At 48.6% G+C, this 15392-nt stretch overlaps 1 protein-coding gene across 3 annotated transcripts in view; it reads right to left on the bottom strand.

The window, feature by feature from the left end:
• The window catches only part of LOC143367813 (uncharacterized), a 28971-nt gene continuing 13579 nt past the window's right edge, over positions 1-15392 (bottom strand). For all 3 annotated transcript variants that reach the window (XM_076809994.1, XM_076809995.1, XM_076809996.1), the window contains 6 exons: positions 11579-11685; positions 11100-11395; positions 10540-10717; positions 8074-8243; positions 2902-6407; positions 1-1412 (listed from right to left, as the gene is read on the bottom strand). In XM_076809994.1, coding sequence (XP_076666109.1) covers positions 206-1412; positions 2902-6407; positions 8074-8243; positions 10540-10717; positions 11100-11395; positions 11579-11685 — 5464 coding nt within the window. In that variant the 3' untranslated portion in view covers positions 1-205. The remainder of the gene's footprint in view (positions 1413-2901; positions 6408-8073; positions 8244-10539; positions 10718-11099; positions 11396-11578; positions 11686-15392) is intronic.

Here is a 15392-nt window from a genome sequence, read left to right as displayed (position 1 = left end):
TCTCGAGGAAAGTCTTTTAATATCATGAACAGGCTGATTTATACGATACAGCGGGGTCAGAAGAGCGGAACTGAATAAGGTATAGTCTCCGAGTGCTATGACAAACATTACAAAAGACTGGCTCTATTATTTACAAAGGGAGTGACGCGTACGTGGAAACGTTCACGCGGTACAATAGAAAAATATACGGCAAACACCTCGTCGTTCAAGAGGCGCCCGTGCCCCTGCTGCTCTCCACTATCCGTCGTCTCTCCCTCAGAAGCTCCAGGAACCTCGCCCTGGGGCTGCCAGGGTATTTCAGTTTCTCCCTGCAGTGCACAGCCTCGCTCGACCTATCGATACACGGCACCTTCGAGCTGCTGTCCCTAATCTTTCGCGAATAATCGTCGAGTTCGCGAAGCATCTCCCGCACATCGTCTGTCAACGCACGTTGCACTGTATGGTTCGTCCTTGAACTCATTTTCCCCGGTGGAGCATCACCAACGATCCCTGAATCAGTGGTGCCACTTCTGGAGAAGCTGTCCGACGAATCGTCGCGTACAGATATTCTCCCACTTCTTCTGTCGGTGCCACTTGCATCGGCGGACCAAGAAGCAAGATCGAATCTCTTCAAGGGCAGCAAGTCTTCTTCCGCCAGGTGGTCCAGTTCATCGTCCACGTTTCCCTGCGTCGGGCTGCTTCTCGCAACCGACAGGTTCCCCCTTATCTCGTACCTGGTGAAGTCCTGCGGGTCATCCTCCGCGGTCTCGCCAAGGTTCAGGCTCCCAAAGACGTCTCCACTCACAAATGACTCCTTCGTCGATTGCTCGTGTTTCTCGCGAAGCTTCGAGTAGGTAGAGCCTCCGGATCCGATGTCAGAAGGCTTCGAGAAGCGACCTTGGAGTTTTCCCGAGCTTCGATAGCGAGCGGAATTGGCGGCGTTCATCAGCTGATCGAAGATCCTCTTCTCCAGGTCGTCCTTCTCGCTCCATCCTCCGCTGGAGTCAGTGGTCCTGAGGTCGACGAGTCGAGGATCGATGAACTGGTCGGTTTCAGCGTGGGGGACGCCCGTTCCGCGATGGATCGCCGTGTCGTCGGCGATTGGTGCAGCGGGATCTGTGCTAGGACTCGCTAAACTCAGTCTAGCGCCAGCAGATTCGCAGTCGACACCGTATTTCTCTCGAAGCAGCTCGTTATGCCTGTCGGCCCTGCGGATACAGTCCTCCAGCCTCCGCATGCCTCTCAGACACTCCTCGTACGACTCCGTGGAAACGAAGATATCATCGTTCTCCCTCAGATAGTCGTCGGTGTCGTCCTTCGGGCTGACCCTGCGACCCAGCAGTTCCGCGTAATCGCGATCCCAGCCGGAACAGCAGCTCCTCCGTCGAGTCCCTCCTCTTCTGCCACGTCTGCAGCACGTGGACGTGGTGTGCCTTGAAAATGAAACCGGTCACATCATTTGTTTACATCCTGGGGAGTTTGAGAGGAGAAGTCTGTAAGTGGATGTATAAGTGACTAACAAGGGGAGGACACCATGTGGTAGACACCGACTTTAATGAGCCTTGGCACGATGGATCTATATAGGAAATAAGTAAATAGGTGTCCGAGCATTTCAGCTCATAGGCCTTAATAATAAAGATATTTACATGTAAATTATTAAAAATTTAATGTTATTGTAGAACATGCCAACGGAATACGAAGGAAGATATAATCAGCGTAGGAAGTTATGGACAAACGAGGCATTGTTGAAACCCGTATAAGCAGTTCAAAGTGGCAAAATGGGTGGGTTGATGACTGGATTTGCTGTATGAGCTGTAAAAAATGGTTTCGCGAAGGATGTTCAAATTTTTTTAACTTATGTAATGAGAGTGGATTTGTGGAAAAGTTCTGTGCAAAAAAGAAAATTTCGTCTTATTAACCTCATAACATGTCCGGGTTTCGCAGGGATTGCAATTTTATTTTATTTTTTTTAAATGTATGATTATTTTTTTAATTAAATTTTATATTATTTATCTAACTGTATTTCCTCTTGCAAATATATTTTTGTCCTTTATAAAACTGATTGTTTTAAAAACAGTGGGACATCTCTCCCCGACTTACCCTAGTGGGTAAAAATCCCACATTACCCTGGCGCCCGCGGAAGATTCCCTTCTGAAGGCGTCGGGTGCCTTTTGAAGATGTCTCCACGTTAAAAAAACTTTATAAATTTTTTTTATAAATTATTTTTTTTATAAATTATTATTTATTTTTTTAACTTGGGGAAATCTTTGAAAGGCACCACGACTCCTTCAGAGGGGAATTCCCTGGGGCGCCAGGGTAGTGTGGGATTTTTACCCATTAAAACCCCACGGCCACTATGAAATTTTTAATAATTTCGGTGTCTACTACATGGTGTCATCCCCTTGTAAGTAAGGAACTTGAACCCAAAGCCGGGAATTATTTAAATAACAGATGGAATAAAAGTTACTTCAACTTTAGCTTATTCGACGAATGAAGTTAATTTTTTTATTCAACACGTGTCGAATAATTTTCCTAATTTTTATTCGTATTCGAAATTTTTAATGAAATAAAATTGTTACCCATAGAGATGTGCTATGCTATGCTATGCCTCATTGTGGTACACATATGGCACAGCTTAGCTTAGCTGTTGTTGGAAACGGTTCCATAAGGATGTATTGAAGCTAATTTTTTAAAACTTAACATAGCGTAGCTTTCAGGTGGATCCCCGGCTTAAGAAAGAAAGGAAAGGATAGGATTCAGCCCGCAAGAAAAACCCTATCCCCAACGGTACAGCGATCTGAAAACAATGATCGAGGGATCTAACTCGAAGAGAGTAGAGAAACACTACCAGAACTTCCCTAGAGTCTCTTTATCTGTAAAGGGCTCAAAAAAGTATCCTATCCCTTCGCGATCGTTTCTCACCTCTCGATCGTGCTCGCGACGTTCACGTACTCGTTGATGGAGTTGAGGTTCCGCATGAAGGTCACCGCCTCGCTGAGGTACTCCTCTAGGATGTTCCTCGTCGCACGATCGAACGGAACGTCTTCCTCCTCGTCGTACTCCGCGTTCTCGCAGCTGTCGGACTCGCTGCACGTGCTCCTCGATCGATCCTCCACGAAGAACTTCACCTTCTTGCGATTCTGTCTGCATTCTCTTCGTGAGCACATCGACTCCCGATCCTCCCTCGACGTTCCTTTAGAGCTGTTCTCCTGCAGGTCTCCGTAACCCTTCATCGACGCGTCTCTCTTCTCCTGCAGAGAATCGCCCGCCTCTTCTTCGCACGATCGAGCAGCAGCTAAAGTCTCCGTCGCGTTCCTCTTCTTCCTCTTCTTGATGATGGACTTCAGTGTCGACTTTGAATCTTGCTTCGAGCCCGTTTCACTCTCGTCAACCGTTCCCTCTGAGACGCTGCAGCTTGAAAACGACACCTTCTTCTTCCCAGAGTTACTCCCACAATCAATCGAAGCCTCAGCCTCTTCACTGGCGTCTTCGAAGTGGCTGCAAGGCCTGCCCAGGATCAGGGACTTGTAATCGTGTATCAGAGCGGCTTCCATCGGCTCCGTCGGCCTCTTCCTCGGAAACTCCACGTGACTGTCCTCGAAATCACCGCTGGACTCCTCCACGTCGACTGTACCCGAAGGTTTCGCGCAGTCCTTCTTGGTGTGCGCCACCACGTCAGGTGGGCACAGACTCTCGCGCAGCTCGCAGTCCTCCAGCTTTGACACCGTCAACTGCAATAGATTGCTCTCGTTGTAGTCCAGACTATCGTCAGAGAAGCTGTGATCATGATCCAGGTTGCTGTTCAACTCGGCTACGCTGTAGGAGGACGTCTTCATCTCCGACGTTCCATTAATCGTAGTCGACTCGAGCCGCGACTGTAGAAACGAGGATTCGTCCTCATTGACAGAGGAAGTTAGGCCAGCCACAGGGCTCTCGCTGCTTTTCAATCGCCACGAAGAAGGTACCTCCTCGAGCCCCTTGGAGTAATCGACAGAGTTTCTGGCGCTCCCCGGTCCAGCAACTGGCCAGTTCCTCCACGGATTATCATAGACGATGGCGCTGGGCCCCCTCTTGAAACTACTGCCGCGCTTCTTCGTGATGAACGCCTCCGTGATCAATCCCTCCCTGATAAATCCTTCACCGTGAAGCGCGGCCTCCTCTTCCTCCTTCGGCGCGTACGAAGTCCCCAGGGAATTCCTGAAAGTAATGGAATTCCTTATCCTCGACCCTTCCTCTCGATCCACGCCAACCGCATCCACCTTCGAGCCCTTGGACGCATTGTTGGGGTCCTGAAAGATGTTCTCGATCCTGAACACCCTGCTGTCGGTCTGCGTGGGCGTCGATCTGCTCAGATCCTTGCAGCAAACGGCCCCGTCGCAGGCGCCCTCCAACCGAACCTCCTCCGTCTGTGCTCCCGCGTCCTTCGTGCTGGATCTCACCTTCTCCTGCTCGAGGCCGTCCATCACGGCGATCCTGGACTCCAAGAGGTTCGTGCTCTCGATGGTGATGCTGATCGTTTCAGGTAGCGATATGGAAATGACGCTTTTCTCAGGGTGCTTCTGAGGCTCCTCGGCGGAGTTGCAGCACTGTCTAGAGCAAACGGGTGCTTTCTCCGCTGTTCGACGGTGGAACGTGTGCGACAAAGGCGTCTGCACCGCGAAGCTTCGACCGGGGGAGAGGAACGTGTTGGTAGAGCTTTCCACGCGCACCACTCTTCGATCCGCCTCGTGGCAGAGATCGGACACCTCTGTGCTGGACACGTTGCTCTCCGCATAGTTCTGAGTGTCGTCCGACAGGATCCCAGAATCGTTTCTAGGGGAGTGTATCTGGTAATCGAATTCCTCGAGGTCGTTCGCCAAGCAGCCAACATCCTTGCACCTGGCGATGTTCATTTTGGGTTTATCCGTCAACGTGGCGATCTCCTTCACGCGCAGCGTGGGTGTCCTGCGATCGACCATGGTTTCGCAAGCTTCGTGGTCGTCTGTCAGGACCCCGACGTCCTGAAGGATCACCTGGGGCGTCTCTGTCAGGGACGCGGTATCCTTCATGCGAACTGCTCGCGAGGGATCGGTCTGCGTGTCCACGCAGACGCGTCTACGCTTCCCTAACATCTTCCTCGAGATCTCCTGCAGCCGCATCCTCGCCACGGACTTCACGTCAGTTCCCTCTGGCGGGGAGCGAAGCCCGGAAGCATCCTCTGAAGCTTTCCTGCTGGAATACAGCCTCTCCGTAACGGCAGCCACAATTTCAGCTCTCTTAGCCCGCTGTATGGGTGTGTGAGTCCTGCTCTGCGATGAATCCTGATCGGATGAGTCCTTCCTGGACAAGAGCTTCTCCCTCGTCAAGCTTGAAATCAATATCTGCTCGTCCTTGGAACTACTAGAGCTGCTGTCCTTGCTCGTCTTCCTCTTCAGGTTCTCCAAACTAGGCTTCCTCACGTAGTTCTTCCCTTTACCACCTGTTTGACCGTTGCTGTCCTTCAAGCTCTTATCAGAATCGTTGCTACCCTTCCTCTGAAGCTGCTCCTTGCTCCCCCTCCAGATGCTCCTGTTACCAGCCTTCTGGTCATCGATCTCGCGGATGTTGTTGAGTTTCTTCGGCGTGGAACGCCTCTCCAAGTTCGTGTGAGACCTTTCCAGAGGGAACACAGGCTCCCTCTTTCTCTGGATCGCCTCCACCGAGCCGAACCTCTTCGAAGTGTGCAAGTTGGAGGTAATGGAAGGTGACAGCACGTCCACCGAGTCCTGCTTGCGAAACCTGGGCTTCTCCTTTAATCTCGAGGCCGGGCTCGCGCGCGGACAGTCGACGTTCCGATAAACATCCGCTTCGTTGTCCAGCGAAGCGTGACACGAATTCAAGGAGCTGCTCAGCTCCTCGGCGATCTCTAGCTTCTCTGTATCCTCGAACGGCCCCCGATCGCTGCCAGGCCCGATGAACTCGTCGTCGATCGCGTCCACGCTCACCTCGTCCGAGCAAATCTCCTCGATCTGCGCGGACGTCCCCTGAAGACTATCGTCCGGCTTGATCAGCACCGCCACCAGCGTCGGGATGTCCACGAACACCGACTCGCGGAGGATCTCGCCAACCTCGTCCTCCTCCTCGTTCAACTCTGTCACCCTGGCGCGACTGTATCCCGCGAGGCGACCCCTCGCTGCCAGAGACTCGCACGAGCCGTACCGCTTGGCGGAAGGCGATCCCGCCTCGCTCGCGGTCACGCTCTCGCTGGAATTGGACCTCCGAAGGGGAACGATGCTCCTGGACCACCCTCCACCCTCCTCTGTCCTCACTTCCACTGGACCTTCTTGGAATTCCTTCTTCGGATCGCCATCGGTTTCCTTCCTGGACGCTGCATCCTCGGGGTCCTCGCAGTGGACCACAAATTGGCTCCTCCGACAGCAGCACGACGGTTTGCCCGCTGGCTCGACGCTCTGCGGAACAGAATCACACGTGGATGACGGTTGATTGAGATAATTGCGATAAACTCGAAATGAAACGTGGAAATCGATGGCCACACTTTGTTAATAGCAATCATAACGGCGTGGCGCGGGGCAGTGGGAATACGATGAAACTAATTAATGACCGATTACGTAATGCGGAGGGGGAGGGTGGCCGAAGGATATTGTAAAATCTACGGTTTCCGATGAGCTCGATGCCGAATGGAAATGCGGATCACTCATTAAGCCCCACGCACCTGCGGACCGTATTTTATCAACAATCGTTTCGCTGCCCAGCGCGGACCGCGTGCACGGTGGTCGGTCAATGAGTATCAAATAAACGATTCGCACATTTCATTTGCGTAATGACTGGTCCGACGATGCGAGTTTATGCCCGCCGAGGCTCGATAATAAACTTGCTCGATTTATACGCGCCGGGTGTAGCGAACCAAACGCGCACTCGTCAACGGGTAACGCGAGCTTTTGTAACTGGAGTACGCGAATTGGCTTCAGTTTCATACGTGTGCGCTGATCACCGAGTATCCAGCGAGGGATACTCTGATGGATGTTCCCTGAGTTACTCTTTTGTCGCGTTTACCAATTTCTATCTCTTCACGCGGGACGCATCTTACCCGTTCATTCTAAATAAATATATTTATATATGTTTATTACTTCACGCGTGTCCAAAAAAGACATACACCTGACATTACTTAAGGGGGTAGGTTACCCTCAACAGCCCAAAATCAGGCCGTTCTTCAAAAGAATATTCTGAAGTAATAAATGAATATCGAGATAAGTTTTGTTTTAATTTTTAAGCGTCATTTCGTTGACTTTAATGCGCAACAAGAAAATTTTAAATGTATTTATAGGAAAAAATGTTACAAATACAAATGTGAGAGCGCGTACGCGATGCACCGTTTGATGCCGAACACGATTCCGGACAGGTGAATAACCTAAAACAACAAAGTAAAGGCGTTTTTATAATCTGTAAGACAGTCTCCATCTTGTGCAGGTAGCAAATTTTTCATAAACAAATTAATACAATTTTCTGTCGATTCTGATTTTAACCTTTTTTTGTTGGAATTTTTTTTTTTAAGAATTTATATTGAAAATGTGTTCTCAACACATAGAGGGGAATAATTTGCCGAATCTTATATATTAAAAATAAGTTTTCAGGTTTTGACCACAAAAATGGATATAGTTCTTCAACTGACATTTGTATTAAATTTGTAAAATTAAAAAATTTCATTTCTGTAGTTTTGGCCATAAAATCGCAAAATGTCCCCACTGTGCGTTGAAGCGGTTTTCGAGATTGTATGTTCACCGTTTTGGAAAACGTGGTTTCTGGGAAATCGCGGTTAAAATTGAACATCGTTATCCGATCTCACGTGCAGGCTCGTACATTTTTTTACTGTAATTCCTTGACTTTTTTAAATTTCTGAGCCGGGTTGCGCTTAAAATACGTAGAAGAGATATGTAGCTAGCGAAATATACAAACATCCTAAAAACCAATTTTCAAAAATTTGTAGGGTAACCTACTCCCTTAACAGCGAGCGGACGAACTTTTCCACCGACCTAACACCTGCCTAGCGCGAGGAAGATACATCAGTGAGACACTTATACATAGAAAATTTGAAAAGGTCCAAATTCTCAAGCTCACCTTTTCCAGCAGAAGGGACCTGAGCCTCGACACCTCGGCCCTTAACTCCCGAATGATCCTCGCCACGGGATCCTCGTTGACCACCGGCCGGTTGACCACGCTCTGCGCCCTTTGCGCGAATCGCAGCGTGTGCGCTGTCTCGTTGTAACTTCCGCTGGCGGGCGAGATCGCTGCAAATCGAGCAGACTAAAATACTCGAGCTAATTAAGAGAAACGCGATTCGATCCTCCTCGAACCGCGAATCCTTCCACCTCGACCTTCTCAATTTCATTCTCCTCCTCCCACTTTCATCATAGGTATACGACAATCAGAACCCCCTTCCCCCCGATAATTAATCGCGGCGACTGGTCGTCGGGTAAAATATCACCAACAAGCACCGATTCTCGCGTGCGCGACACAATGCGACTAATTGAATTTCGAGGCGGAACGATCAATTAAATAAACGTTTATTTTGCCACGGGATTTAAATTGAAATCCGCGGTCGCGCGAAGCCGGGCCCGGCCGAAAAATCGGCCGAATAGTCGCTCGCCACTTCACTACCGGGTGATGTAAAATCAATAGGCCACAGCATTCAAAAACGCACTTGATATCCGTGAAATAATTACGCGCGAAATGTCCACTATATATCTCGCGATTCTTTCATTGCCACCGATTTCTAGGAGCACGTTAGTCGGGGCACATTTTTGCCTATCCTTCCAAACAAAACGCGCCCCTGAATTCTTGCACCCATTTCCCACATCACCCTGTATGCACGCACAGTTGGAGCTCGGCGTAAAATGAAAAACGTCACGAGCTACGCGGCCGCGATTTAATTCGACAAAGTGTCACGAGCGAACGACGGGGGTGGACCGATACAGGGGCCCTGGAACGTCTACCATTCCGTACGCGGTCAATCATAAACGCAGACACTGAATATTAAACGTCCCACCCCGATAATAAACCCGAATGCTATTAGCAATTCAATTAGCAGTCGATGATCAGCGGTTCGGAATATTTCGCCGCGATTAATTATACGCATCCTGGGTCCCGGTTAGGGATACACGGGGATTCTTCGGCCCCCACCGGCGCCAGTCGGAACGCTAATTAGCCGAACATTTTTCTGCGCCCAGCGAATTATGCTTCGCGATGAATTAGAGATTTGGCGCACCCTGGAGAGAGAGAGAGAGATCGTATAATCCCGAACGAAACGCATTTGCAGTCGTTTCGGGCATGGATTACTGTCGTCGATTAAACGGCGGGTTGATTCAACTGAATGATATGGTATGTACATGTGTTACCTCTGTACAGGATGGCCCGAGGATGGCAATTGAAAAGATAGGGGGAACGAACGAAGCCCTCGTGTCGCGGGAGATCTCGCGTAATCTCCGCGTCAGAATCGAACTCGCGGAGGGCTGGAAGATCTCTGCGATTCTCCCGCAAATGTTCGCCGCGCTCTTCAGCCCAGCCTGTACACAGCCACGCATAGAGAACTTCCAACCGGTGTACAGGAGATCTTTTCTACGGTGCGGAGTGTCTAACTACGGTACAAGATCTACAAGATTTACGGGCTGTTTGCAAAAGTTTGCTAAGCTCTCCAACGAGCGGATCTAGATACCGATTCCACCGTTACGCTACCGCCCCAAGATTTATCGCGGCCAGAACCGAAAGGTAGATCGGCACGGCTACGGCGTGAAAGTGTGGTCCAATTAGATGCCGTCTACGAGTTAATATACGCGTGGAGGGGCCCTGTAACGTCCCCCACACCCCTTCCCCCTGAAAAGAAAATGAGAAGCTGGTCTTTGAAACACGCAAACTTTAGATCGACGAGCTGAAAGAGATTTCGGTATTTACCGATTCCCCGACGGGGGCCTACTCGACGGTTTCTTTATCGAATTTTAATCCCCGCGCCTTAGCTCGCCTGGAAAAGCATTTCAACCAATTACCACCGTCCCAGCACCCGGACTCGCCGCTGCGGGGGTATCGTAGGTATAATTTCACGAATCAGAGACTCGCGATAATAATTCTCCGCTGGCAATTAACTGGAATTTATGGGAAGCTGGAGTTAAGTGGTGCACCGTAGGGGAGGGAGACGGCGACGGGCAATTTTTTGCGTCGCCTCCCGGAAACCGAGTCGTCTTCCCCAAATTAAATATCGCGATCGCGGAGGCGACCGGGGGAAAAGGAGCGACGCGAAGGGAGCAGGGGTGCGAATAACCGTGCACCTCCGTTCCCTGTTTCGACAGGAAGGGTGGAGGATCCGGGGAACGGACCGTAAAACGAATTGGCGACGGGCTAGGATCGAGAAGAAAGTTGCCGGTCGAACGTGTGAATCGTCGTTAAAGTGGATGCGGAATAAGAGGAGGCTTCTAAAAATAAATAACGCTCGCGATAGTGGGGTGCGCAGAGGTGACGGGACGGAGTTGCGGATCGCGAGGGTGGGAAAAGTGAGAGCACGGAGGAGGGAAGATCAAAGGGAGAGACACTTACTGGCGAGCATAATGGTAGTGGCATTTCCGCCAAGTGCGTCCTTCAACAGCCAAGTAAGCGAAGAATCTCTGTAAGGGATGAACCTCCTGCCGGGGCCACTTCCGGTCGAGCCTCTCTCCGCGAGGGCTGATATCACGTTCCCTAGAGCCACTAGGCTCTTGTTTATGTTCGCGCCCTCCTGCAAGCACACGCCCGATTTTCTCTTACGCTATTTCCTTCCCCCTCTTACATTCTGGAACAATGAAACGATTCCTCGCCAGTGTCTGACCCCTAAGTTAATTCATCGGTCGGCACCACCTCGTCGGTAGCGACTGGTGCTAGAGGCCGGTGGAGCAGGTCAACCGTAAAGCAGGCGCGAGCTCGCCCAGTGATCCTGATCAACCGCGCTGAATTTTCCACCGACCGCGCGGGACCTTCCTCTCGTTTCCTTCTCGGTGCCGTCCACCGACGAGGGAATCAAAAAGGTCATCATCACGTTTCGGAGAGCGACTCCGAAGCCTATCGATCCCCGTGCGCCCGCGGCATGCAGCCAAGGATATTATTTTTAGGAAGTGACTCACCTTCAGCCGATGAACGCCGCTGCACGTGGCCGCGCTCTCGCTGCCCGCCAAATCGACCAAGCGTAATTTACTGCCACCGCGTGGCCACGGCTCGCTCTTCCTCCTCGGGGAGGAGGGAGCGGAGGAGGAAGCAGCGGCGACGCTCGACGTCTCCGGCGAGACGGCGATGGTCAGCAGAGCGTGGCTACGGCTGCTGCTCGGGTTCTGCAGGGTGGACGCTGTCTTGCGGGCCTTCGTCCCTTCCTCCACGTAGGACATCAACGACCCCAGGGTGGGGACCACGTGATGGGTCAGACCTGGGGATCGAAGGAAGTTTAAAAGTGACGGGACGTTTGTTCTGTACGATGCTAATGGAAGAGGCTACGGACGAATGGCTTCGGGAGGTTCAGAAAGATGAGCGAGGAGGAGCAAGGTCTCTGTAACATTGCAATTATCGAGGCTCGCAGCGCTCGGAAGCAGCCACCCCCGATTTACAGTACCTTGAACGTAAGGGCCCAGTCGAGGATGCTCGCGAACCCTCAATCCGCTCTTGCTCGAGGACGGCTTCAAAAGGTCTCTCACCCTCTCGTTGTATATCTCCAAGTAGCTGAAACACAGAATTCAGCCGGCGTTACGCTCCAGCTATTGCTTCGATCGATGGTGTTCATTTCGCCGTTTCCCTTCCGACAGCCTCGCGAGCCTTTCAAGCAAATCCTAAGTTCGTAAGAATCCTGGAAAGCTTCGGGGAACATCCCTACTTTTCACCCACTTCTCGTTGCTCCGGTCAATGGACGCCAGGAAGATCGATGCTCGGCGGGACGATCGCCGCGAATCGAGGGACGAAGATTCAGCGACCGACGCGTGCCTCTCGGTGCTCGTGGGCGAGCACGCTGGCCGCAGCGTGCTTCTAGATCCTTTTAACGTCATTATCTGCTCCGCTGTGCCCGTGAAACGTCCGCACGTGCGATCGTAAATCCGCTTAACAGCGATCGGAGGCTGCAGCGCGTGTGCGGGGAAAACAGTTTCAACTTGGATTCCGAGCGGTTTACCCATCCTTCTTCTTTGTTTCTTTCTACCTCTCACGCGACCATCTATCTCGCGAAGTTTCCACCGATTTCGGATGCCGAGGACCACGCGTCGCACAGTGGTCTAATTCGACAAAAAGCTGGCCAGAATGCAATTTTCAGAGTATAAAACAGCGTTTTGCTACTGTGGCACATTTGTTATATATATTGCGATGTAACAAATACTGTTTGAAAAATTAAAATACAGTAATCAGTTATTATTATATAAACCTTCAAAGTTGGCTTAATTTCTCGGTCCTTAATGTCTTGATATTTCTATCATCTTTAATGTATCACAGAAAGTTTCATTGAAGGAATTCATTTGTGAAGTGTTTCACCATTAAAATATGTGTTATAAACATGAAATTTGCATAGCAGCAGTCCAAAATATTTGTACATTTACCCGTGCATTTCCCTTCCCAATATATCGTACATCTTAGTCCTCCCTTAATAAAGAACGAGGAAAAAAGTAATGTTATACGCTTTTATACTGTTATAAAAAAAATTGTATTTTACCCATTGGATGTTATACGGAAGAAGTTCTCGAAACGTCCCACAAACTGTGTGAACTCTATAGGAGAAGTTTTAGTCAAAAGACATCCAGAAAGAAGACAAATCAGGATATCTTTCACCGATTGCTACTCCACTCTGATCCATGTATTACACTGTTAGATATACCAGAAAAGGATAAAAAAAAACTTCCTTTCGATGTTTTGACATCTCATGATAATTTAAGCGTAACCTCAGACAGTTCACTTTCTTCCTCTGAATTGTCGGATTTGGAACCAGAATAAAAATATACATGGTGAAATTGTTATCTAAAGATCGTTTTTTCATTTTGATTTTTTGATAATACCTTTAATCTCATTCCTTAAAACCAAGTGACCTATTTTAACACATCATTGACCGGCAATTTTACGTTAGGGCGTGAAAACACAAGTTAACTCGTGACCGGTCAACAGTAAGTTAATAGAAAAAATGCTTATTTTCCAAAACAAGGTGAAGGAAATCAAATTTGTATGCAAACTATTTTAAAAAATCTTCTAAAATGAAATTATACTTAATTCATTATTTTGATGCTTCTTTTTCTTAGCGAAAACAGAGAAATCATCACGTTTTACGAAAAAAAATACGTAAAAGACAATATTTATGCAAGCGGTATTACATCCTCCATTATGAATTTTATATTTTCGATGACACATTTGATATCAGCGACCACGAAAACTCTAAAGTACTAGGTGTCTGTTAAATTTGATATTTTCTCAGGTACTCGACCACCATTTGTTTTCTTTTAGCAATTTTGACTTCAGATTCTGAATCAGCGACCTCGAAAACCCTTGTATACCAATTTCTGTACAAATCGGTAGATGCCTTTATATTTTCGCCAGCTTTTTGGCGAATTAAACCACTGTGCGTCGTCCCGAGTTCTTCACTCGAGGCGAGGATAAAAAGAAATTTCATTTGAACTGTTAGATGTCAAACAGCAGCAATGAATACCTTTTGGAGAGCACAGCAAAGCTGTATTAGCTTCGATCGTATTACGTTATCGCCTCGGCAAGTTTCATTTATAGTCCATTCCAAGCCTAATTGGCCTGGATCATTTATATTGTTTCAATCAGCCGGCAGCGTTCAAAGGACTCGCGGTTTTGACGTCACGTATTTCGCCCGTACACCCCAGGCCGAGCGGATTCGAGCTCCAAGTAGATACAGTCGTCCGTGGTCTGGCTGCTGCAAGTGTTCAGCAACGGCATGGCGTGAATACGCGATCAGTGTTCATTCACTCTGCCCCGTATGATGAACACGCTTCTGAAAATTAGGGAATCGAACGAATCCTGGCCATCACCTATGCACACGTTTCCTTGACCCTAAAACCTCGATAACCTCCAGCGCGTGGGGGTAAGTTGTGAATCGTAGGTCAAAGAAGATACCGCTTCAGTTCTCCAGCAAATAATTTCAAGGAATATCAAGATCTTCGGTTTCCATTACTTGGCTGAATTACCACGAGTGCCTCGCGTATGTCTTCAACGATCAGCCGAGGGTTCTCCAGTAGCTACCCCGTCAAAGCGGAAGAAGGAGCAACGGGGCCAGCCCTGAGCAGCGATCGAAGGTAGTAGTTTGCATTTACGATCGCGAAATTCGCAGGAACCTGGTAACAAGAAGTGACTCGTGTTTCCACGCTCCAGATGGAAATTGGGCTCGCCCTTTTAAAGAGTAATGGGCTGCTTTGTAAACTCCGGCTCCTTTTTTTTATCGCTGCACCGACCCAGACTCACAGCGAATCGCGAAAAAGCTATTTAAAGTTTCGCGAAGATAACTCGGCACCTCTGTCCAGCCAGCGCTTCACCCGTCATCTGTTTCCTTTTTCCTCTGCTTTCTCGTTTACTGCCCGCGTTATCCGGCGGATAAGTTCGCTTAATAAACAAACGGGGCGGAGGTTCTTCGAGGGACGAGATGAATTCAGAAAGCAAGAAAATAACGTCGGTTACATACCCTTGCCAGGGTGGAAAGTAACGTCAGTTTTAACATTTTTTTCATATAAAGAAACGTTGTATTTAAAAATTAATATGTACATCTTGTAGTGTATAAATTAAGCTGTGTTCTCTTAAGAAAGTAATTTGATATCTTAAGAAATGGTGCCATAGCAGCCCCCTCTCCCAAGACCTCTTCATAGTTACAGCATTTCCGGTACCAAAAATATCTCAGAGAATGCTGGCCTGAATTCATTAATATTTTGCACGAATATTCTTAAGACTATAATCTAATACTTGTTGAAGAAATTTATTTTTAGAAAAGTTTTCATCTTATCGAGGTGAAGCGTGCGGTTTTCGACTGAAGTTTTCATCTTTTGTTAATAAAAACAAAAAGATACTAATCGAAAAATCGTCTGGACAGGTACTAGATTTTAATCTTAAGAATACTCGTGCAAAGCTCTATTCAAACCAGTCCATTAATCTCTGAGATATTTTGGGTACCGCCAATATTGTAACTATGAGACCTTGGGAGAAGGGGCTGCTGCGGCACCATTTCTTGAGACATCAAATTCCTTTCTGAAGAGAATACAGCTTAACTCATACACAACAAGATGTATATCTTGATTTTTAAATATCACGTTTCGTTATATGAAAAAAAAATCCTAAAAGTAACACTATTTTCCAACCTGTCAAAGGTATGCAACCCTTTAAATTGATCCCCGTTCCCGCGACGCTCGGCGCGATACAAGGCGCCAGGCGTCGGGTGGCCAGTTGAGTGG

The sequence above is a fragment of the Andrena cerasifolii genome, chromosome 4, assembly GCF_050908995.1.
Source record: "Andrena cerasifolii isolate SP2316 chromosome 4, iyAndCera1_principal, whole genome shotgun sequence".
Taxonomy (NCBI): Eukaryota; Metazoa; Arthropoda; class Insecta; order Hymenoptera; family Andrenidae; genus Andrena; species Andrena cerasifolii.
The sequence above is the reverse complement of the archived record's forward strand: the minus strand, read 5'-3'. Positions and strand labels throughout refer to the sequence as shown.